The sequence below is a fragment of the Crocodylus porosus genome, unplaced genomic scaffold (assembly GCF_001723895.1).
Source record: "Crocodylus porosus isolate Cpor-Errol unplaced genomic scaffold, CroPor_comp1, whole genome shotgun sequence".
Taxonomy (NCBI): Eukaryota; Metazoa; Chordata; order Crocodylia; family Crocodylidae; genus Crocodylus; species Crocodylus porosus.
The window spans coordinates 10,020,808-10,046,561 of NW_017728924.1; the positions used below are offsets into that span (position 1 = coordinate 10,020,808).

General features: G+C 48.0%; 1 protein-coding gene and 1 long non-coding RNA gene across 2 annotated transcripts in view; one reads left to right on the plus strand and one right to left on the minus strand.

The window, feature by feature from the left end:
* The first annotated feature begins 63 nt into the window (after positions 1-63).
* PIH1D3 (PIH1 domain containing 3) overlaps positions 64-25,754 on the plus strand; it is a 29,821-nt gene continuing 4,130 nt past the window's right edge. The window contains exons 1-5 of the mRNA XM_019540305.1: positions 64-234; positions 16,295-16,364; positions 18,244-18,349; positions 21,953-22,049; positions 22,793-22,878. Of these exons, the coding sequence (XP_019395850.1) occupies positions 79-234; positions 16,295-16,364; positions 18,244-18,349; positions 21,953-22,049; positions 22,793-22,878 (515 nt within the window). The 5' untranslated portion in view covers positions 64-78. The remainder of the gene's footprint in view (positions 235-16,294; positions 16,365-18,243; positions 18,350-21,952; positions 22,050-22,792; positions 22,879-25,754) is intronic.
* LOC109313648 lies at positions 1,372-6,778 on the minus strand. The gene is made up of 3 exons (XR_002102110.1): positions 6,639-6,778; positions 3,968-3,970; positions 1,372-1,385 (listed from the first exon to the last, which is right to left on the minus strand). It is a non-coding gene; the product is annotated as an uncharacterized LOC109313648 (long non-coding RNA).

Below are 25,754 nucleotides of genomic sequence, written 5' to 3' on the forward strand. Positions count from 1 at the left end.
TCAGGCTCCGCGGGATTGGCTGAGAGCGAGACCCCGCCCTCACGAGGGCACACGGGGGGAGGAGCGCGCGGCGTTGCCATGGTAACAGAGGACGCGGTCGGAGGCAGCGCGGGGCTGCAGGCGAGGATGGAGGCGGGCCCGGACTTGGCCTCGTCGGTCTCTTCATTGCGATGCCTGGCGCAGCTACTGGCGTCGCCGCAGGGGGAGGCTGCGGACACCGACAGCGACGATGGGGTGAGGCGCGGACACGCACGTTACGTGGCCGGGAGGGGCCTTGACTTGGCGGCTGCGAGCTCCGCGCCCCGCACCTCACCTGCCTTGAAGCGCTCGTTGCGGCTTCAGGGCGGGGTCTGTGCCCTGGGCCGCCCGCTCGTGCTGCACTGCGGAGCGGCACCCCAAGGCGATACCTTCGTGCCAGCGGCCCTGCCCTCGCCGGCCCTGATCGGGCTCCCCCGGCCTGCCCGGCTCCCTGCTCTCCGCCCCACTCACCTGTGGCTGCCTGCGCAGTCCTCTCGGTCCCAGGGAGCAGGCAGGGAAGGGACAACCTGCCTGTCCAACTGCTGCCACCGCTGCTCTCTGGGCCCGGCTCAGTCTGGAGACCAGCAGTAACCCAGCAGTGGGGGCAAGAGTTGGGGCAGGCAGGTTAGTCCTTCCCTGCCTGCTTCCCTGGACATGACACAGGTAATGGGGAGAAGCTCGGAATTGGAGGAGAACGGTTCTTACCTTTCAGTCCTCCAGGCCCCTGTGGCCTGAAATGTGACTGCTCCACACTCAAGCTAGCACTAACACCCACGAGATATTTGAAGCTCACAGTGTAATGTGTAACAAGGCCCTAACACATATGTTTCTCAGGTTAAAATAAAGTAACAGCTTGACTAATACGTTAGGGGCCCAGGGCTATGTCGCTCCAGTTATGATTGAAGGCATGAACGGCACGTGCCACCTGTTTGCTGAGAGGGCACGGCTGTGCTGGGGGCAATGCAAGCACAGTGGTGGTAAGCTGGGAGCTCCCACAGATGCTGCTGGCACTGGTAACAGCCGGGGGGCCTGAAGGCTGACCGGGGTCTCCAACCACCCACAGGTGCCGCCGGCAACACTGGCGGTGCCCAAGGGCGATCGTGGACCACCTGCACACGCCACTGGCAGTGTCGGCGGCAGGATGGTGAGCAGCAACCTTTTTGCAGGGGATGTACCACCATACTCAGGGGGTGCATGTGCACCTGTGTGCACTCCCTACGCGTCACCCCTGATTGAAGGAAAAATCAACAGACCTCCCTTGGAACATGCAGGAATTTGCTGTATCATACACCAGGTGTTAAAAGCACAGTACACTAGGCAAAATTACTGAGAAGATTTTATTCCTTTAGTCCTGTGGCCATGAGAATCTTTTTCAGGTCCATCTTTTTCAGATTCATGAAATAAAATCTAGCCATCTTGAGCATCTTGACAATGCATTCAGTGCTTCACTGACACTTATGTCTGCACCTGAGTTAATGCTTGCAGCAAGAGCTAAAAACAGCCTGCAGCACTGTGTAATAGGAGCTATGTTACCAGGTGCACACTAGGGCTGTGTGAAGCTTCAGTCCCTGATTTGATTCGGTGGAGATTCAGCTCAATTTGGTGACCAAATCTCCAAATCTGAATTGAATCAGAGGATCCTTTAATCACTACGAATCAAATTGGAACCCTTCAAATCAATTCGGAAAGATTTGGAAATTTGGAAATCAGTGCTGCTTTAAATGTTATTTCTACATGCCTTTAGGTATCAGGGGCGCATGATGCTGGGGCCGCATGGAGTGTCCCACAGAACACGGGAAGCTCCCCAGTGCGGTTGGCAGCAGACCTGGAAGTGGACTAGAAGCACTTCTGGTTCACTTCCAGGTCTGCCAGGGAGCGCAATGGGGATTCCCCCCTGGCTCGGTGACTGGTGCCTCCTGGGTCTGGGGGGACACGGGGTCCCCCTGTGCCCGTGCAGCCAATTGCAGAGCCAGGGAGGCACTGGGGAGGGGTGGACAGGAGGGGAGGGGGCCAGCGCGCTCCCCAGCAGACCTGGAAGTGGATCAGAAGTACTTCCAGTCTACTTCCAGGTTTGCCGCCAAGCACATGGAGAGTCCCCCGGCGTTCTTGTGGGATGCTCCATCTGCTCCAGCATCACAGTGTTCACAAGCCATGCTGGTACCTTGAGGTATATAGAGACAACTTCTAAAGCTGTGTCTATGTCCATTGAGTCTTCAGATTGGGATTCGGCCAAATTGAATCAGGGACAGTGATTTGAATAAATTAATTGAATCACTGTCCTTGATTCGGGCCGAATCCAAATCGAATAGGGTCCGATTTGCACACCCCTAGTGTGCACCAATAAAGATTTCTTTTGGCCAATACCAATGGCCTATTATTAACCAGTGATATCAGCCAATACCGATCTAATAGTCAATATGCAGCCCAGCAGCTTGGAGAGCAGCATCCAGCCAGTAAGTCTGTTGCGGGGAAGGAGCGTGGAGGAGGCAAGGGGTCAGGGGGCAAATCAAGGCACCCATAGTGAAGGAAGGAGTGGGGCAAGGGCAGGCACTGCCCAGCCAGCACAGAGCAGGGCATGGGATGGAGCTCGTCCAAAAGGTATAGGGGGCTCGGCGACTCCCCACCACTGCACATACCCCTGGGGGAGGCATGGGGGGCACATACCTCCTGGATTTGTGCACAGGACAAGGATGGGCTCAGGGCCAGGGGCTGCACCACCCTCTTTCCAGCAGGGAAGTGGGCAGGGCGTGGAAAGCAGCAATGAAGCTGGGGGGAGTGGTACAGAGAATTTTGGGGTGTCTGTAGTCCACCCTGTAGCCACCCCACCCCTGCCCACAGCCCCTGGCCCTGAGCCCACAGTGGGAAGCCCACCCTCACCCCCACACAAATCCAAGGAGCACATGCCCCCCCATGCCTCTTTCAGGGTGTGCATAGTAGGGCTGTGCAAAGTTTTGCTGGCTGTTTCGTTTCAACTCTGCTTTGACTTGTTTTGAGCTTGAAACAGCGAAATCAAAATGAAACAAAAGGCTTTGAAACAGCCTCAAAATGAAATGGGGGCACTCAAAATGTTTTGAAAGTTTCAAAACCTTGCAAGTTTTGAAACTGAAGCTGGGCTTGCTTGCAGGAAAACAGAAAGTAAGGAGATGGTAGGAGTAGAGTGGGGAAGGGCTGCTCTGATATTGACTGTGTAGCTGGCCAGTGACTGTGATCCTTCCCTGAGGTCCCTTCCAATCCCACTGCTCTGGGGGAGGGATGGAAAAACAGCATAAAAAGCAGCCTTGTTGGAACTGAGCTGCTTTCTGCCTTGGGGTCAGTTACTGAGCTGTATCTTCCAGCAGTTTAGCAGCATAAGACAACAAAGGAGGGCTATCATTCATTTCCCACTTGCTAGCCCAGCAAATGGGATTCATCAATAACTTTTCTTTCTATGCCATTTTATTATATTCATTGATTCCTTTCAATTTATTCCTCCCTGAAAATCCTCTTTTGATTCTTTTGCCCCCAGAAAAGAAATCCATGCTTTCTCTCACGTGTGCATTCCATTCACTGTACAGGGAAGCACAGCATATACCGCATATTATAATATAGAATTTATACAAGAACACATGCATACATCTATATATTTTGTTTCTTACATAAATATATAAATACATACATATATTACATAAATACACATACATAGACAATTATCTACATATATTACATAAATCAGATTACATTACAGAAGAACACATAGACCGAGCAAACCAAGGTAAAGACACTATGAAACACACCATGAAGCATGCTGCAAAGGCAACTGGCAAGGCTTCAGGGAGGGGCAGAAGAAGGGGTAGAGGAAGAGCTGTAAGTTCCTTCCCCCCCAAACTGAGATGCAGCCTCTTTGCTACAACAAGCAGTCATGAGGCTTCCACTAGTTCTACAGGCAACAAAAAAAGGAGAGCAGTGCCACTGCCTGTGCCTCAGTCTGCATCCCCTCCAAGAGTGCCAGCCATAACCCACCTGTAACAGAGAACCCTAGCCCTGTTATGAAGAAATAGGGCGGCCCCTTTAAATCCAGAACCTTCCAGGCGCAGCCGACTGGTCAAGCAGGGGTTAAGGATTGAGCCCTGCCAGCTGGTCAGGTGACAGGAAGGGGAAGGCCAGAACCATATAAAACAAGTGGAGAAGGCTAGGGAGGCTGTAGAGAGAGAGATTCCTAATGATTATGGAGCAGTTGTGGCAGCCTCCTTGGGAAGAATACACCACTCTGTGAGACAGAAGCACAATTACATGTAAGCAGGCACTTTACCTCTCTTATTTTTTTTTAACTTTCATTATATGGCCATAGGAGCCTGTGATTTATGTTTAATGTTAAAATGTCAGTGGTTTATGGCTGAGGCTGTAGGGGAGGAGGAGGCCTCATTAGTACTGAGGGGTGCTGGGATAGAGGGCTCACACTAGGGGCGCAGCACTAGGGCCACAAGCCCAGAGTCACTTGAAGGGGAGATAGGAGCCTTGAAGCCAGGTCCTAGTGGGTGGACTTAGGCAAAAGGCCTGAACTACAGAGAGAGGGGCAAAGCTGGAGGGGGCTGAGGTCCCAACAGCCTGAGACCACAGGGGCGCAGTGTAGAAGGGCCAGTAGACCTGGTGTTGTGGAGAGTATGGAATGGAGGGCCTTGAGCTTGAGCAAGTTAAAGGGCTGGAGTCTCAGAGTGGGTTTTGACTGACAGGCCTAGCTAGAGAGAGAGGGGGTAAGCCCACAGTGGCTGAGACCCCAGCATAAAGAGAAATTTATAAAACATCTGCTGATTATCTGTAAGGTATGGGGTGTTAGCAAATAAAAACCTAGGATTCTGGACTAGCCCAGGGATTGAAACAACACCTTGTTCAATGCATGACAAAAAGGCTTTATTTACTGAAAGTATTTAAAATCAAGTCAAGTGATTCCCAAACCAAATCAAACTCCAGTAAGTAGCTATAAGGTGATGATTTCTTATCAAAACAGGCAACAAAGAGGCGGTCTGTCTTTTTTCAACTTCTCAAGTAAGTTGGGTGCATCAACAACTGGTGTCAGAGATTTATCACTGTTGAAGTGTGCGCGCTGTTTGCTGTTTTACTGACTTTTAATACCCTTAGCTTAATATCTTCAAAGCATTCTTTTAGTTGTGCAAATCAAGAGAGAGTCCCAAGCAGTAATTGATGGGAAAATCCTGTTAATTAACCTGCTCATTACTGGATATCAGAAATTTCTAATTTGAATGAGTTGCCTTCTTCAGTAACAAGAGGTTATCCAGTTTAGAATGTACCAATAAACTGATTAACAGCCAGGAAAAACATATGTGTCCTTGGGCTAAATAAGGAGGAGATATCTATCATATATGGAGAATGTCTCTTCCTGCATATAACATGTGTTAATCGCAAAAGAAATATTTACCATACTAATTAATCAAGGATAGACATTTCATATGGTTACTGTAACAGGGTTCCAGACCGAAGCTCTGTTACTTGAGAAATCTTGCAGCTGATAGTGATTATGGCCCAGTGGGGCAAGGAGCTGCCCCCAAGCCCACAGAGAGCCAATGGGGCTCGGCACCCAGGGATATGAAGAGGATGCTCTCTAGGGAAAGTTGCCTTCGGGTACCACAGGACAAGAGACGAGCTGCATGGGAGACTCTCCAGGAGAAGGATCCAAGAGGAGGGATCCACAATGCAGGGTCAGCATGAGCTGAGGGATCCTGGAACTCAAGACCAGCAGGCCCACGCACCACCTACCAGGAATCCACGGGAATGGCAGTGAATGTGGGAAAGAGCGGAGCCGCAGCGTGGGAAGAAGCCGCAGTTTCTGCACTGGGACATGGAGAGGCAACTTGAAAGCCAAAAGGGGGTGGCGGGGGGGTACCAGCCCAGACCCCTGAAGAGACCCGGCATGGCATCCGGACCCCAAGGGGAGAGGGATGCTGGGGGCTGAGATCTGGCCGCAGGCCAACTCCTGAACCCACACACTGGCGCTGCGCGGCAGAAGAGGCTGGGCAGCACCCATAACAAGCCACTAATGAGGTAATTAGCGTCAGGGAGCCCAAACTTGAGAGAACAAAGAAAACTCTTCTCCCTTCTACTTTCCTTTGATTATGGGGAGCGGGTGAGGACTTGAATAAGATGGAGAAGCCCAGAGACTCCCTTTGCAGGGCAGAGGATGCGGAGGGGACCCTGTGTGGACTGATAGTTCACTGCAGCCACAAGCAGGCGAAACACGCCTCCTCACTTACCATCCCAACTGAGATGCCAGAGATCCTCTTCAGAGCATGGGCGTGATCCCAGGAACAACTCCGAGCTGCTGCCTTCCGCCTGGTTCCCTGTAAAAGGAAGAATAAAAAGCACCTAGATTATGAAATAGACCAAGCATGGTCCTTCCGCGGGTACTAATTATCTCAACATCTCTTTCCTCCCCATTTCTTTAACAAGATCAAAGTCGTGGCAGGAGAGAACCAGGGGGTCCGGCGGTACCCTGCATGGACACGCTAACGGTTACGCACAAGACAATTAGGAGCAGGAGCCTGCCTGAAATCATCCTGAATACAGCAAGATAAGCTGAAAGATACCTCATTATTTTTTTTTCTCAGATGGCCTAGCTGTGAACTCACATCCTCTTGCATTATGCAGTTAGCATCAGGATTCTGTATTTTAACTTTTGTGAGTAGGCCCGAGCTTAGCATGAGTTTCAGAGTCATCACAGGGCATGTCAAGGGGAGGTAGGAGTGTGCATTTTTCCAGCCTTTAAGGCAACAGCCCATTATCCTACAGGTGGTAAGCCTGGAGCCTTTCTGGGAACCTGTGGGTCAGTCTCCCCCCCCCCCCCCCCCTTTTTTTGAAAACCAAGTAACACCGAGTCATGGCAGGTGAGTAAGCTGGGGGAGCTGATCCCCAGAGAAGGAAAATTCAGCAAGACTTGATGGGGGCACACTCACTGGCCTATTTAGAGACAGAAAAAGAAAAATGCAGCCAAAGATGGCACCCTGTCACACCGCCCCACCACCACCATGATAACAAACAGCAGCACCGGCATGACAGTCTCCTCCACCTCCATTTCACTTCCCATCCTGAGCCTTCCAGTGCCAGAGGAAGAGCTAGAGCTGGATCTGAGTGCCATAGCAAAGGAAATTCTGGGGAACAAGGGGGAGTAATCTGAGGTGGTGCTCCACACCCCTTAAGTTTCCCCTAGAGCCAGGTCTCCTTCCCTATAAGGTGTTGAGCTAGAGGGTGCGGAGGCAAGTGGCTCAGCTGAGTGCACTCCTTCTATTCCTGTGTCTCTGCCTGCTGAGGAGGGGGAAAAAGTGGCATCTGCACATGCACCCGCATCCCAGAAGCGAGCAGGTAGTGTGGTTTGGGATCATTTTGAGGTGGCAGATGATCCCACATATGCTATCTGCCTGCACTCCCAAGCCAAAACCACCCGGGGCAATGGAACAAAACATGAGCACCACAGGGATGCTGATGCATCTCCTCAGGCACCAGCCCTTTGCCATTGCTCCTCCTCAGCCTGGCACCAGTGGGAGCATGCCCAAAAAGAAGTCCCCCTCACTACAAAGCTCCCATCCCCCAAAGCAGAGGCAGGCCACCCTGGAACAATGGGAGAAAGGCGGACAGAAAGGAGGGCACATTGCAAAGGCAAGTGAGATCACCCAGAGCATTGGGGAGATGCTTGCTATGGATGGCAAGCCCTTCTCCTTAGTTGAGTGGTCAGGGTTCAGGCAGCTCATGGCCCCTTCATGCCAAGTGCCTGCACAAACCACCTTCAGCAGGATGGTGGTGCACTCCCTGTATGAGGAATGGAGGGAGTATTTGAGGGAAGAGCTGTGCAAGGTAGGTCCACAGGTGGCCCTACACTTCACCTCAGACATCTGGAGCAGCGTGGGTGGAGATCATGCACGCCTGTCCCTCACAGGGCACTGGTGCAACCAATTAGGCCGTCGGTGGGCTCTTCTTCAAGCTGAGGTGATAGATGAGTCCCACATGGCAACAGAGATCATGAAGGCCATGAACTGCTTGTTGCAGGGGTGACTGTGGGCAGGGCAAGCTCACCCGTGGGTTCATGGTTACCGACAATGGAGCCAATATGGTGAAGGCTGTCCATGATGCCAACTTTGGCATCTGCTGTGTGGCACACAAGTTCCACCTTATTGTCAGGGATGTCTTGGAGGGGGACAGGCTCTCAGTGACAGTGCCAGCACCACCAGCAAGCTTATGTCCAAATGCAGGAAGGTGGTAGGCTACTTTCACCACAGCATCAAGGGGGGCAAGATGCTGAAGGACAAACAGGCAGAGCTGAGTATCCTGCAGCACAAAATCATGCAAGATGTGGAGATTCGGTGGAACTCCACATATCTGATGCTTGAGAGGCTGGTGGAGCAACAGAAGGCCATCCATAAGATGACTTTGTTTGGGGAGATTGGAATCAGTGGCCCCCTGTTACCAGATTTGCCTATCACTTTGGGGTGCACTCACTTATTTGGGATATGTCTCTAGGGGCTTTGTAAATCTATCAATTCTAATTACCTATGCCATCACTGCATGGAAGTCAGGCATAGAGTTTCTGGTAATGAAACTCTACCCCTGCTGCTCAAGGTCTGTATCGGTTGCAGCCATCAGCTGACCTCTTCACACAGGGAATGAACATTTCACCCCAGGCTTGCCTGACATCCTGCTTATTGAAAGAGCTTGTCATAATATAGTTTTTGCAGCTGTTGAGCTTGATAGCATTTTAGTCTAAAATATATGGCACTTCATTTCCAACCCAATAAAATCATGAACATAAGCAATATCATTTGTACAAAAAGCAAAACAACAATAGGATGTAATATTAGATTAAAAAATCCCAACGCAGTTAGACTCCATCCAATTAAAGTTTCCCACCAAGAATGCTGTCCAGCATTCCAGACCTTTTGTCAGTACTACTACTACTGTCAGTACTTCTGTACTGACAATACTACTATGATAAGTACTACTGTCATTACTTCTTTTTTGTTATGTTTGATTTGAACCACAGTTTCTTGACTGTATTTCTTAATAGATTGGAGTATAGCATATAGATCAGAGTGAGACAAAACTTGCTACAGAAGTGGCAAATTTAGTCTCATCTGCACTGGGATTATATCCTGATTATAGCCATGGTTTAGCTTAGATAGACTGAACAGTCCACCGGGGCACAAAATATGTAAAATCATAACCACTAACTGATGAAAAATTACAAAAACATCAATTGACAGAAAATACAAAATTTCATGGTCAATCAAAACATATGGACAATGAGTACGTACACAAACGCATCCCTTTCCAATATATACTACAACAGAGTGGTTTTCACTAATGAAATCAAAGGTACAGTGCTGGACTTCATGTTGTTCATACAGGCATTCATCTTGTGCCTGAAGATTCTGGTCCTCACATACATACCCCTTGATATTAACAGTCCTCAGTTTTCTTTGTTGCTTAAGTGCCCACTGATGATGGTAATATGGGTACATCACAACACCTTTACTTACTCCAAGACCCACAGAAACCAGTGGATATAGGGTGACATGGGAAGTGGCACTAACAGTAACCACATGAGCCACAATTTGTTAGTTTGATTCACTATAGATAAACTAACTTCCACCACCTGGAAAGGTCTTTTTCTCCTTGAGTAGCATTGTTTCAAACAATTTTTTAAAGCTCTATTGGCAAGTGGCCCTGAAGGCCAGAGTGGATGATTTGAGTGACTATGGTTTGGCTTAAAGCTTGAACCCCTGTACAGACTAAGGCTAGAGAAACATTGTACCAAATTAAATTTATCAATTGGTGCAACTTGTTACAAGATTTGTCCATCACTTTGGGGTGTGCTCTTTATTAGGGATACATTTCTAGGGTCTTTGTAATTCTATCAATGTGCTGCTAGTGTTACTTGTATTTCTATAAGGAGCTGTATATCTCCCTTCTGCAAGTGGTCACCCCCAATGGAGCAGGACTCAGTTTCTATGGGGCTGGGTTCATCCAGTCACCAAATCAGTCACACACACACACACACACACACACACACTCTCTAATGTGACGCGCCTGACCCGGCTGGGTTGATCAGCATGGACAGGCCGACACCCCCATGTGCCAAGAATCAGTTTATCAGAGCAGCTATAAACTGCAGTCAGACACAAGCACACAGGTAAACAGAAGACCTCTGAATCCAGCTAGGTGTCCAGCTGACACCCTCATGGGCCAGCATTCAGTTCATTAGGGCACGTCTGAGCCAAACTGGGTCAATCAGCCTGTACAAGCTGATCCCGTATCTGTTTCAAACTCAGCACGTCCCAATCTTTTGCCCTAACTGCCCTAGTAGTGTTAGCCTCTTGATGAGCAGACCCCACAGTATTTCTGGGCTTCACAGGGATTTTTAGCTTAGATAAAAGAAGCATTGCTGCAGAGCAAGTGTGGAAGGAAAAGTAAAGAAGGAAAAATACACCCGGTTAGCACCAGTTTGACTATAAAAGTTATTTATTGCTAACTATATGAAATATATATAATGGTACTAGTAGTAATAGACATGCAAAGGAGAACAAACACAAACAGTTACAATACTACCCTGGTTTCACTAAGTATTTGGGGAAACATAGCTCAAGCTTAACTAATACAATTTGGATTCAGAAATCTATGCCTGGAGAGAAATGAGGAAAGAGAGAGAGAGAGCGGGAGCTGGGGGTCTCACCAGTCCAAGGCATTCAGGTTCCAATGCTGACAGGTAAAATTCTTAGCACAATCCTTGAAGAGAGATGATCTGTTTCATCCAGCTTCTCAAGAACAACAGCAGATGATGTCAGAGAGATTTCTTCTCTTGAAGTGCACAGGTTGCTGCTTTTACAGATTTTTATACCCTCAGTTCAGCTTCTTCAAAGCATTATTTTAATAGCATAGATAATTGTCTTTTCTATTGACAAGAGGTTATCTGGTTTGGAACATCTCAAGAAACTGATCAATAACCAGGAAAAACATAACATTAAGGAGTAACCAGACACTTAGGAGCCAACTTGAAATTCTTATGGATAGCAGATATACTGGATGGGCTACCTCATTGTTTCTTCAGTGTAAGGGTTTTGTATTTTTACCTCAATCTGCCCCGCTATGTCCCTTCCCCTCTACAGACTTATAGGCCAGACACTGTTCTCTAAGCCACAGGTCTGCATTCCTGGCTGCGTGCATGTATTAGCGACATTATTGGCTACACCAGTCAAAAAAAGTTGATTGCTGATAATGTCTATTTTCCTTTTATCAGTCCTGATTTGATATGGAATGATATACTGGTGCACATATATATGTTACTAAGAGCAGCTAACAGCAAGATCGCAGAAGAAAGAATAATTTAATTAGTGGAACATTAAGATAATTAAAAAAGGAGACAGGGTTGTTAGCAGCTGTGGAGTAAAGAGTTTAGAAGGGATAAGATAGATTATAATGAGTCATGAAATCAATTGACTCTCTCAGCCCTGCCTGACTAGAAATGCTACTACCACTGCCAGGCAGTTGGCTTTAAACTTTGGGTGGACTGAGAATCAAAGTGGGATGCAACTCCATCACTGCACCTGCTCCCCCTGGATCTGCCCCTGTGCATTTCCCACTAAACTGAAAAGTCTGGGAACTAGTTTTATGATGGTGTCCCTCCACTGATCAGAGGGGAATCATTTTGCCTTGAACTAGGGCAAGTGAAAAGAGAATCAAGCCCTGAAAGCCTTTTCATAAACTGAACATATTGAAGCAGCAATATTTTAGGATATGGTATCAGCCTCCAGAGGCAGAAAAGCATGTAGATGCCCCAGGAACAGTAGAAGTTTGGGAACAGAAGAGACAGTGAGTTCAGAGAAAATGAAACTATGTAGCAGAAATAATCCCCAGAGAGGCTTGCCCCTCCTTTTCTTCAGAGTCTGCTTGAGATGGAGGCAATTCCTGCTAAGTATAAGGTACCTGGTAAGAAGGGTAGAAAGTTACCAAGCAATTTCTTAATAAAATCTAAAATAATCCAGAGATGACTGAGTCTACTAATTCTGTGTGAGGGGTTGATGAATTATAGAGATACCTGGTTCTTCAAATACAACAGATATACTGAAAGAGTTGCATTTAGGAAGGGCTAAATCATTCTAAAATTAATAACTTGAATCACCAAGATAAATATCTTTCTATTCTTTTATAACAGTTCATCTTGGGACTAAAACAACTGTGAGAATTAGAAAAGTCTATTTTGCTATACCATTGTTGCTATCTTCAGTTGGAGTTAGCAGAGATATGCATCTGTATCTGTTCTGCCCATAAGGCTCCTGAGAATCAGGACTTACAGACAGGTCCTCCAGGAGGCTTCACAGTTCTTTAAAGATCTCCTAGTGTCCTTGTGGCAGGGCACTGTGTATGCCTGCCACTTTAAGGCTCTGGAGCTGGCAGCTGCCAGGTGCCTAATGAGGTCAGCCATTTTAGGTTCAGGGCTTCCCATATAAACAAGGCAGTTTGGGTGCTGCAGGCCAGGCAATAACACTGCCTGGCCAGAGGGCTGCTGAGTTTCATCCAGAGGTAAGGGAGGAGCTGTAGGGGATGGTAGGAGGCTCCTGGTCCTGGGTACGTCCTAAAACTACACCCTGCCAAGAGTGGGTGGCCTGGTGGGGCTCCCAGTGGCACTGGAGCCCCCAGGAAATGCCAGGCCAGTGATCACCCCGGTGAAAGGTGGGTCGGGATGCCTTGACCCCTAGCTCTTATCTTTGGGTGGGTTGCTTGCCATTGGAGGTAGTTGTGGGGATGTAAGCCCCAAGAAGGAGAGTGGGGAGTTGGAGGCCAAGTATGGCTGAGGCTAACTGAGCCCTGCAGGGGTTGGAGACCCCGAGGGGGAGAGTTGGGGCCAGGCACGGCTATGGCCACCTGAGCCTCCCCAAAGGATGGAAGCCCCAAGACCCCAAGTAGAGGGGGGCAGCATGAGAAGTCCCAGTGTGAGGGGGGCAGCGTGAGAAGCCCCAGTGAGGGAAGAACAGGGGGCTCTGCCAGCGAGAGAGCTGAGTCCTAACCCCAGTAAGTCCTCCAATGTTGGGAGGCAGAGTTTGGGTCAAATATAACACCCAAGCCCCAGTGTGAGGGGGCAGTGTGATGTGGAGCCCAGTGAAGGGAGAATGGGGGCTCAGCCAGAAAGAGAGAGAGCTTAGTCCTGACCCCAATAAGTCCTCCACCATTGGGAGGCAGAGTGTGGGTCAAAGATAACATCTGTAGTATCACCATGACTTGCTGCCCAGGGGAGGAATGAGAGTCCCCCTGTGAGACCCTGAGGCACCAGTCATGGTGTTGAGGACCCCAGCTCCCCACATCTGTGAAGGAGGACCCAGAGAGGGGGACTGTGACAGGAGTACTGCTACTGGAGCCTTTCTAGTGGTGACTCTGCCCTCCTGTTATGGGCCAACCGCCTGCTTACTCACCTACCATGCCTTGATCTTAATTGATTAATTGGTTGATGCAATTAGCAGGAGGCTGCCCCATTTCATGCACCCTGGTGCCAGGGGGTGCTATCTGCAGCTCCTTTTCCTCCCCTACACCACAGCCCAAGCCTTGCAGCTGGTACTGACATAATTTTGACCTGGGCCCTGTTGTGACTTGGCCCTCTCCTTTAGCCCCTTGGGGCTTCTCGCAGCCCCCCCTTACTCTGGGGCTTCTCGCAGCCCCCCCTTACTCTGGGGCTTCTCGCAGCCCCCCCTTACTCTGGGGCTTCTCGCTCCTCGCCACCATCTCTCTGGGCTCCTCACTGCCCATCTTGCTCTGGGACTTCTCACTGCCCCCTCGCTCTGGGGCTGGAGTTAATGCACCCCAAATGCTGCGCCCTCTCTGGCGCCAAGGTCCCCACACTCCCATGGAGCCCCTATGAGGCCTCCTCCAACCCCTAATAGCCTCACCTGGTCCTCTGGTTAAAACAGCAAACACAAAAACACAAAGCCCCTGGGCTATAACATAAAAAAACTGAGCTGTCTGGCCAAACAACTTTGATCCCTACCAGGAAAACACTCCAACCCCAGCAGCGACCAAGGGATGCTCACACAGTCAGAGTCCTCCTCTCCACCTGTACTAGCCAAGCTCCTCTTCCCTCTGTGGCCAGAGGGGAACTGGCCTCCTGCCTGGGCTTATATGGGCCAGGCCCTGCCCTTTCCTGTCAGCTGACTTCCCGGTGGTTGTCCTGGCAACCAGCACCTCTTACCCTGGCTGCCCTGGTAACTGACAGCTGGGCCTCCCCCTTCTTGCCACTAGGGTCTCTCCCGAGCTATTTTCTGCTTTCAGGCACAGGGCACCTGAGTGCTCTGTGACAGGGACCCTGGGAAAAGAGTATGGGTCATACAGCGAGGCCTGCCAGAACTTCCCCTGATTGGCCCAGGTGGGGGCCAGGACCAGGAGGATCAGAAGGGCAAGGAGGCCCACCAAGAGGGATGCCCGGGGGTGGGCTGGGGCTAGAGGAGCTGAAGGTCCCAGTGAGGGGACCACACCCAGAAGGGGAACAGGTGGTAGGGAGATGTGGCCCAGTATGACAGTGGCAGAGGCTCCCTGATGGGAGGAACCTAGGTGGGGTCCTACATCTCGGGCCTATGAGCACATCCTGGTGACATCTGAGCCCAGAGGGTGGACCCCTGGAGGGAGTGAGGGGCTAAAGACTCTGACTGATCGAGAGATTACCCTCGACTGGCCCATGCTGGGGCCAGGACCAGACCGGTCAAAAGGGCCAGGGGCCCACCGTGAGGGATGCCCAAGGGCCCGGAGTTCTGATTGGCCTGGAAGTGGGCTAGGGCTGGTAGCCGAAGGTCCCAGGAGGGGACCACACCCAAGAGAAGAAAATGGTTTCAGGGAGTGATATAGCCTGTATGAAGGCGGATGAGGCCTCCTGATGAAAGGATTCTAGGTTGGGGTTCAACCAGGAGGATTTGGGGCCCAGTGTGGGGCCAGTGATGATGAGAACACCTAGATTCCATCTGTGAGGCTTGGGCTGCGGTGTGGGGGAGCAGTGGAGCTGCAGATAGTGCCCCCTAGCAGTGTAGCAGAAAATGGGCAGCCTCCTGCTTAATTACGACTATTAATTACTTATTAAGATCAAGGCATGGCAGCTGAGGAGGCGGGCAGTTGTCCCAAGAACAGGTGAGCGGGCCACGGTTGGATTGGCCCCGAGCAGTCCCCCTATTACAGTCCTGTACATATTGTATATGGCATAGCTGATAAACTTGAGAACTGTCTCACTCCTGTCTTGTGACATAGTCCACAAAGACCATCTGTGAGAGTGAACTGGCTGGCCAGACAGCCTCCTTATTTAGTACAAGAGAGTGCATGCATATCCCTCAAGACCTGCCTCCTGTAGACAGTGGCTATGAATCCCCCCCTTCTCCAACTGTTTCTCACAATTTTTCTGTTTGTTGTCTGCACTCAGTAGTATTCTTTAATGGCTTGTCAGTAAAGAAAGTTTCCAGCTTTAAAGTTCATTTGTTTATAGCTTATTAATAACATAAATGACACTTTTGTGCCAAAAATGGAGAGTTGCCCTAAGTGATGCCCATGAAGCCTGAATCAATCTGGTTGGTAATTTAGAATCTTTCTTTAGATTTGGTTTAAGGTTCTGCATCAAACTAAGAAACTATCAAACTAAGAAACCTTCATTTACATAAAAATGCTGCACACTTACTGCCTGCTAGCAACATGACTCATAATCTAAGATAATTGAGGTTGCTTTGCCTGACCTCTCATATGGAAAACTCTTTGAATGCTGTGATTACATTTGCATGTAATAAATAAAAATTGATATTCAACGTTCTTATGGCAGGCCAAGTGTAAACATTTTCCTAGTTGTCCCATCAGAAGAGTGCTTGTATGTGCCTATAATGTTATAACCATGGGCTCTTATTTAAATCTGGCACATCAAGGCTACTCAATAATGAGGGCAAGTGAAGATGTGTATCTATAATGGTTAGAATACCAAAACCCAAGATGGGCCTTTGAGTTCTGCTACCAACTCGTGCAACCTGGGACAAATGATGTAACTTCCCTGTGCCTCATTTTCTCCATCTCTAAAATAGGGACAGAGGAGTTGTAAAAGTTTAATTGAAGTTGGTAAAGTATTCTGATGTGGGCAGATAATGTAGATATTCTTTGGTGAAAAGTGGTCCATAAACCCAAAGTGCTATTATTTTTAGGACTATTGAAATGATCTATCTAGAAACTCATCTGAGCATCTGTATTTGGTTGGTTTTTTGCTTTTTGTTTGTTTGTTTGTTTCTTGCAGTCATATTCTTCTTCTGTTAATATCATGAGTCCTGGGAATATTGGACCAGCAAAGAAAGCAGAGGCCACTGGTAAGCTGTAGAGGAAGGCTGACAGCAAAGACTTTTATTTACTGTAACATTAACAAATTAAAATGGTTGTTGTAGCAGCTGCCACTGACAGAGCTTGCCTGAGCTGAGAGAGTGGTTACTTTTCTTTGGGCTGAAAGCAACAGTATTTTAAATCTATGTTATATAGCACTTTTATCCTGAAGTGTGGAAGCATACTATATACAGTGGCATTGAAATGCAGCTACCTTTAAAGTGACAGGTGACAGGTGACAGTCAGAGAATGCAGCACACTGTCTGGTTGTACGGTGAGAGGAAAAGTTGGGCAAACCCTCTATTCCTAAAAAGTACCATGGAATATTTAAGAAATGCAAAACTCTAGAACTCTTGGTTCAGAGATGATACCTTTCATTAAACCAACTAAGAAATTGCAAAAAAAATATTTATTTTTTTTCTTCAAGCCTTTGGGCACATGCACCCTTCCTCAGGCTCAGGGAAAATTAAAGATACTAAAAAGTTCTCATAGATAGAAAATAAACTTCATTTTTGCACAGAGGAAGCTGAAGGTGGAAGTCAGTTCCTCTAGGTCCACGACAGTGTCTTTGTGAGTTGCTCTTTGATGTGCAGATAAGGCAGGATTCCTTCCCTACTGGTGTCAGATGGCAGAAAGGCAGAGAGGTATAGAAATCTTTCTTGTTGTTCAGTAATGAAGTTTAAATTCAAAATCAGCTAAAATTTTGCATCTTCCATGTTTTAGAGATGTATTTGGTAGCCGTGTTGATTTGAGACAAAAAGAAGTGCAAAACTCTAGAACTCTTGGTTCAGAGATGATGATACCTTTTATTAGACCAACTAAGAGGGGCACGTGTGCCTGAAAGCTTGCAGAAAAAAGATCTTTTTTTTTTTTCAATTTTTTAGTTGGTTTATCATCTCTGAACCAAGAGTTCTAGAGTTTTGCATTTCTTTTTGTCTCAGACCAACGCGGCTACCGAATACGTCCCTGAAAAATGGAATGTTTAATGCTCACAGAGAGCAGGTAGGAGCTTGTTTTTTAAGGCATTATATGAAAGGATTTTCACATAGTAAACTGAATTGAACTCAGTGTGTACACCTCATCACAGTTAAAAGATATTACCCCACCAAGAAATCCTAGACACCACCCTAAACTTCCTTCCCCATCACCCCCATCTGCAAAAGCCAACAAATCTATTTAAGCAAACACTTGAGAAGAGATAAGCAGTAATCTGTGCCCTGAAGACGAACAGACTCAAGCTTTGACAGATAAGGAACAAAGTAGATTCCACATTCAAGTCCTTATTGCAAAAGCTGCCTCCTGTCTTCAGACATATATATTAAAAATATAGCAAAAGTGCATCTTCAGATGACAACTGCATTGATAGCACATAGAGAGGTGCGTTCTCAGACTGCCAGCCCCAAAACCCATTAGCATCTTATAAACAGATGTCAGCACCTTGAAAGCTATCTAGGAAATAAAAAAGGAAGTCATAAAGTCTTTGCAGAATTGGTATGAAATCTTTCTTACAGTCAGTACTATCAAACAATCAGACAGCTCAAATGGCCAGGAATTGCAGCTGTCGTGTAGTCTTCAAGTATGGCTCTTTTGCAAGGACAGGTAAGGAGCCATTCTGGAAGTCATAAGGGCATGGATAGGTCTGTCTTTCTCATTCCACATATGGGTGGACACAGGATATTTAGGTTTATGGGAATAAAGATCTACCTCTTTTTCCAAACCTCCCAAATTTACCTCTGGCTAAATTTTGAGGAGACTGAAATACTTAGACTTTGTGTCAAAGAGACATTCTGGTTAAACACATCCATCCTAAAAAAATCAGTTCTGTTCTAACATAGGATGGTATCATTCTCTTTTTCACCTCTCTCTCAGACACCTCTCAAATGACTCTCACAAATACTAAAGATATCTGGAATACAGAAGAGATACCAGAAGGTTTAGAGTTTGATGATACGTGGGACCCAAGGGAGCAACCAGAGTAAGTGTAACAGAGCTGAGATGGTGTACAAGGATTTTGAGTAGCACTAATCCAAGCATGTTGTATGTAACACATAGCATGGTTAGAGTGAAGTACACCCAGCTGAAAAGCTTGTGTCACTGAAGAACAGAATGGATGTATGCTGACTGGCCTTGCCTCCAAAACAGTAACAAATTATGTGTGATGTTTATCTCCCCTGTGGTGGCCCTCTAATCCCATAACAAAAATGTAGAGTCAGATTCTTGTTATAGACAGGGTTTAAGAAGACCAGCCTCCTAACTGACTAGCATTCAGACAAACTAAGTTCCTTCAGGAACAAACTGGGTTCAGGTGCTACCGCTCCCCATATTAGTAAGAGATCCATTTCCTTGATGACTCTATACTGTATTTTGGGTATTTCTATTGATAACCCAAAGAATTGAGTTCTTTACAGGAAAACACCTACTGTTGGGAGAATATGTGACTAATAGTGTTACCCTTCTCATGGATTGTATTTAATCAGAGATTATAAAAGGGCATCCTAAAAATATTAACAGACTTCTCCTTTCCTTCTTTCAAGTAAAACAATTTCAAATAGATACCATCAAGCACATTTGGTTGTAAAGAGCCCTGAAAAAGTTAGGAAAATCCTTTAGCTCCACATGGTCAAATTATATAAAAACCAGACTCAGCTGATATAGACTAGCTTAATTGAAGTTAGCTGTCCTGTGTAACATACATCAGATTGAAGATGTCACCCAGAGTTTCCACTTGTCAGTATCTATTTTGCCATTCAGTTGCCTGATCTAGAAACTGGGATGAATCCCCTTTAAACTTAGACTGTAGGACATCTTTGAAAGTCTTCTGTATCACCTTCCATTATGCATTTATGTGCACTAGTGAATACTTTTTTATTTAAACTACCACCTGTGGGTGCACCCACACATGCAGGCATGTGCACTTGCAGCAGCTCAAATAGAAGTGGCACAAATTTGAGCCAGGGATTTTTGCCTCAGCGCGCATGGCTGGACATGCATTTTGTTGTGGGGCAAGATGTGCCACTTGAGGCAAAATAACCCTGCCCAGCTCCCCCCAGATCTGCAGCCAGGGGGAGTTGGAGTATAAAAACCTGCCCTGGCAAGCAGCTCATGGCTGCTTGCTCCCAGGAGCTTCTGGGGTGGTGTCACCCGTGTTGGAGACCTCATGGACTATGATAGACAGGAGTGGGTGGACCGTGCTGGCTGTCCCAGTGCATGGGTCTACCCATGACATGTGCAACCTGCCATCTGGCCCAGGAGGTGAAATCTGCACTACCTCCCAATGCCCTTGCCCTTGTTGAATAGGTCCTGTGGCGATCCCCATCCCCCTATGTCCTCCAACCCACCAGAGTTTGTTGTGGGGCCAGCACCTCGCCTGGCTTTGCAGTGCTCCCTGCTCCACCATCTGAGCTGGCTGGAGGACACCAAACTGGTCCTCTTTTCCACCGTCCATCGCCACCACCTCTACACATTTGTGTGCTGCATGATCAGTCTGCCCTTGCATCCTACCCAGACACCAAGTGGTGGGGCCTGCTTGGCAAGGGTGTGGCTGGGGCACCCCAGTGGCTGAGTCTGTACTCCACCCTCATCCCACAAGTCACTGGGGATCTCAGCTGGCGGCTTCTCCGTGGAGCCGTCGCCATGGGCGTGTGTGTGACGAGCTTCATGGACAGCCTAGCCTCCTGTCCCTTCTGCGGGCAGAGGCAGACCCTGGCGCACATGACCCTCAAGTGTGCCAAGCTGCAGCCCCCCTGCCTCTACCTGCAGAACCTCCTCCTGATGTTCTGATTGAATTTCAGCCCCCACCTTTTTGTTTTTGGTCACCCCATCCATGGCCCTACCAAGTCCTGACCTGGTCAACTTCCTTCTGGCCCTGGCCAAGTGGGCCCTGTACTTGACCAGGAAGGCGGCTCTGGCCAGGAAGGTCCGTTCAGCATGTACAAAGCCCAGGTCACACCGCACCACATTGCTGCCAGCTGTCCCTGTAGCTGGACCACAGCCACGCTGGCTGCTGCTGCTGCAGGAGGTGGGTGGGTTGTAGGTGTGTGGCAGCCCTTGCTCAAGCCCCTCCACAAGCCCACCCACAGACCACATATCCCCACCCCACTGCCACTCCTCACAACCCCCAACATCCCTCCACCACTCCTCACATCACCTACAGCCGCAAACCACCATGTCCCTAACTTACCCAGGACAGCGCCCAGGGTCTCAGTCACGCAGGGTCCTTGCCCTGCTCTTCTGCTTGCCCCAGCAGGCTAAGGGTGCATGCCTCATGTGTCGGGGGCAGCAGAAGCACATAGAGATGCTCTGGACAGAAATCAGAGTGTCTCTTGGGAGGACTGGCTCCTGGGTTACCCGCTTTTAACCCCTGTGTTTTATTTTGATACACGGATATCCAGGTATCAAATTTTGAGCCCATGCTGCAAATATGCAGTGCGGGGAATGTTTTTTTGTTCCCAGCATGCCTTTTGCCGCATCTCAAAATGCTTTGAGATGCGGCAAGAGGCATGAGGAGGCTCATCTGGATGTGACCTGTGAGGTTTTTTTATCCCTCTTTATTTGACCTGTTGGCATAAGATATGTTTGTCCAAAGCTAAAAAGGACCAAAATCTTAAGCTATTCAGTCTCTGCTTTGGGAGGGCCAGCTTTTGTTCAGCCCTGGGCAATCATGAACTGTGTTGCACAGATAAGCGTATAAATTTTTGTAGTATTTCATGCCCCAAAAAGAAAATAGGTGGCTTTAAAGGTAGATCTAGAGCTGTTATTAGACAGATATTATACTGACTGAGAGACTAGGATTGTGGTACATGCCTGTCCATTACAGACCTGAAAAGAGCCTCTTTCTGTATGCTCCGTCTACCAGTCATTCAGAGAGAATTTTCTTTTGTTTTGTTTGAATTTATTTTGTTCAATTTTCTAGAAGTAATATATAGCCTAAGTACAATCTTCAGTTGTATTTCCTTGTTCATTAGTGATCAACCAAATGAGAACTCATAATTCCAGATTATATGCATGCTGAACTAGACAGATTGATTTGGAGAAAAAAATTCAATTGCCAAATGGAAAATAATTAAAAGTAGCAGACAGAGCTATGTTATTCTCAGGTTCCAAGAGAATATTATGACTGATGGAGAAGAACACAGTACAGTTAGTAGAACGATTACTTGACAGCATTCGTTTCAAATGTTTTCCCCAGAGGGGCTGTTTTTGTTGTATAAAAGATAAGTATCACATTCATATGGTTCAATTTTCATTGTCTTATCCCTTATCTTTGCAAAGCCTGATAGTGCTATGGACATAGCACTATCCTGAGGATAGCACCATAGCATCTCCTGAGGAGCAGAGGGTGACCCAATACTCGTCTTGTGTGCTTCAGTCAACTATGAGAGACACTGGTGTTCTGACTAAATTTTCAATGGAGGTGTCCCCTTGATCAGTGTAGAATGCCAGAAAGTGGGAAACAAAGAGCTCCAGCTGACCTGGGATGGCTGACATTCCCGGTGAAAACATACATTACTCTTTGTTGCCTGCTTTCCCTTGATGTGGAGCTTCACGTGGGGTCAATAACTAGTTTTATCTCTGTCAGGTATGAGATTTTATTCAAACAGCAGGTGGGAACAGAGGACATTTTCCTGGGGATGAGCAGGAAGGACCCATCTACAGCCTGCTGCGAGGATATGCTGGTGAGCAGAATGCCCTTCTCCTATTCCTTCCCTTCTGGCCTCCTCCTCTCTTTCTTGCTGTCTCAGTCAAACACAGTGTATAACTACAAAGCTATGTTATTTTCTTTGAGACTGCAGATCTCCTCAGCAGCTTTCTGTGAATCTGCCATTGCTACTGTCTGTGCTGTGCTGCCACATAGGCATGCAGCTGCTTCAGGACTTGTTGTATTCAAACATTAGACAATCCATACTGACCTATGGGCTAAGTGTACACCTAACATATGTAAGAGCAGCCCCCACAGGAAGTTATACTCACATCAGTATGACTCTTGTTATTGAGGTAAAGTTTAGATCCTTCCTTGAGCAGCAGGTTTGGGGGTTGGACTAAATGTCCAACCCCATGTATCAGATTGTGTCCCTTTACTTTATGATTAGGGACACTCCCCTTCTACAGCAATTAGTTGGGACAAAACTTCTTTGGGTTCTTTCTCCAGTTGATTTGGGATGATGCTGGGCCTCACCAGAGTGAATGCAAAATACTCATTATGTACATTCTGAACTCAGGGTTTTTGCAGATGGTAGGGGTATCTGTAAACACTAGAAATGTGCTGAAAGCAACTGTTTGCATTTTTTCCTCTTTCTACTCTTACAAATGCCTTGCTTTGTCACTCTGGAATCAAATAGATCATAAGGAGGCTGCTTATTTCTTATGGACTGTAATAGTGCAAAACTAATCACAGCCTTGCTTGTACCTGTCATTTCAGATTAGAATCAAACTCCCAGATACAAAGTCCTCCGATATTACTTTAGACATTCAGGAGAAGATCCTTGACCTTCGAACCCCCAAAAAGTAAGTGAAGCAGTGTGGTTAGAAGCTGGTACTGTTTTTTCTCTCAAATGGAGTATACCCAAGTTTTCAGCTTACGGAATACAGGCAGTCCTTAACTTCGACTTTTTGAGTTACGACAAATGGCATTTATGACATTTGTAAATTGACACCCTGTTTCAAGGTTCCCACATGGGTTTTGCCTTTATGATAGGCAGCACAGTTGCATCCAGCTGGTAAATCTGTTTTGGGGGCATGGAAGGGGGTGTGGGTGGGACAGATCAATGTCCCCGCAGTGATGGAGGGATTGGTGACCAGGGCTGAGGCAAGCACTGTGCACGGAGGGGGTGGGGCAGCTTGTGCTGCTGTATGTCGCTAGTCCAAGAGCTGTCTGTGTGGTAGTTCATCCAGTGGCTCTCGTCGCTGTTCCCACCACCAGTCCAGGAGGGCATGGGGCGGGGCCATGTGCCCCAGGATCTTCGCAAGGCAGGCGGGGCCAGGGCTGCTCTGGGCAGAAGGTGCTGGGAGCGAGGGCTATGCCCCGCCACCACTCACCCAGCCAGCATGGGGCCAGCATGAGATCGAGCCCTTTTGCTGCCTCTGGACAAGTGGCATGCAGTGGCAGGAGCTGACCCAGCTTCCCAGCGCCTCCCAGATGAACAGCAGCTTCACCCTGGCTGGGCAAGCGGCAGCAGGGCATGGAGGGGGTGTGTGCTTCTGGATTGGGGTGATATGGACAGCAGAGCGGAGGCTATGGGGGGTTGTAGCGAGTTTTTGGGTGGCACACGCCCCCCTCACCCATGCCCTGCCATCGCTTGTCCAGCTGGGGCAAAGCTGCTGCTTGTCCGGGAGGTGCAGGGAGACCCATCTGGCTCCTGCCACTGTGTGCTGCTTATGCAGAGGCAGCACAGTGGCTCAGTCTTACACTGGCCCCATACCAGCTGGGTGAGCAGCAGGGGTACCAAAGTGCCCGCTCCCAGTGCCTTCTGCCCAGAGAGCAGCCCTGTGCAGCCCCTACCCCACACAGATCCTGGGGCACACCCCCCTGCCTCATGCCATCCCAGGCAGGTGGCAGGAACAGTGGCTAGAGCCACTGGACAAGCTGCCACACAAGCAGCTCCTGGAATGGTGGCACTCAGCAGCACGAGCTGCCCTACCCCGTCCCTGGGCAGTGCTTGTCCCAGCCCCAGTCCCTCCCTCACTGCGGGGGCATTGATCTGTGCCCCCACGTCCCTTCCCTCCCCACCCACCACAACAGACTTACCAGCTGGATACAACTGGAACCAATCCCCCATATATAACTTTGTTCCTATGGGAAAATTGGTTCTGAGTTATGATGTTTCAGCGTAAGACATGGTTTGCAGGAACCAATTGTTTTGTAAGTCTGAGGACTGCCTGTACATGGTAGGATGCAAAAGTAATGGTGCAGATAGGTTTACTTAATTTCACCTGAGAAATACCAGGACTGAAACCAGCCACTAACAATCTTTTAAGCTAATTGTAGGGCTTGGAGTCTCTGAAAGTAACATCTGTGACTTCTCTGGCAACAGTAGCCTTGAAACACAGACTTTTGCTAGATGAAACAGCTAACCAACTGAGCCATCATTTCAGTCATCTAAAATTGTTCCTACAGTTCTAAATGCATACTTGCATGTGTGACACACAGATGCCCATTGTACATGTATGCAGCTGCAAACAGAAGACATAGATGCACAATTTTAGAGGCCATGAGACAGATTGCCCTTCTCCTTGGTGATATCCGTACAGGTCCTAGAATCTTTGTGATATTTCTCTTATGGCATTTTCCTCTGAATTCTTCCACAGTGGGGAACTTGATTAGACCTTCCCCAGGAGAAAGTCAAGATCTGGCCCGTGAACCCTGTGAATTCCTTAGGCTCCCACTGTCTGGGACTGCACTGAATGGGACTCCCTAGCTAATGCTTGTGTTTGGGATTCCCAGCAGTCATTCTTCACTTAACTCAGTTTCATAGTATTGGTCTTTCTGCATTGAGAACAGAAAGGTTCTTCTGCTAGTGGATTTAAGGGGCATATTCTGGATTAAGGCTAAGGGAATTGCTTCCCATAGAAAACTCTAGGACCAGCTTCATCCCCAGCATAACTCCACTAAATTAATGAGTTATGTTGACTCTGAACTCTGAAAATAACAAAGCAGAAGGAATACTTATTCAGTCAATAACTCATGACTTGGCAGAAATGACACTTTGCAGTATCAGTTGTCTGATTTTGCCTAGTTAGGGTAATAACCTCCTGCTCCTTTTGCAATGCTGTATCTTTGAGTCAGGATTTGCCACACATCTAACTTCTACCTGCCTCAGCTCCTGAATCCAGCAAGTCAAAGATCTTTAGTACATCTGAAGTCTGCATGGGAGAGTGGGCTAGTGCTGCTTTGGTGCAAGTAGATGCATATCTTTTCAGTATATCCTATAGTCTCAGAAAATCCTCAGTAACTGCTGGGCACAGGTGAGAAGTGGGACACACAAAGGAAATGGTAGTCTTCTCTGACTGGGGGCTTGGTTCTGAGTTAGTTAAGTTTCTAGCTGCTTTAGGCCATTCTGAACTATGTCAACTCATAATGCCTCAATCCAGCGGCCAGGCACTGGGGGTTTCTAGCCATCCCAGCTCTAGCTACTACAACCTGGGTATGGGTGTGATACACAACCAACATGCCTCAGATCTTAGTTTCATAGTTAGTAGGTTCAGAAGGGACCTGAGCAGATCATCGAATCTGACCTCCTGCCATGGCAGGAAAGAGTATTGGGGTCAAAGGACCCCAGCAAGGTGATTGTCTAGCCTTGTCTTAAAGGCCCCCAGGGTAGGAGCCAGCACCATTTCCCTTGGAAGTTGGTTCCAGATCCTAGCTGCCCTGACCGTGAAGTAGC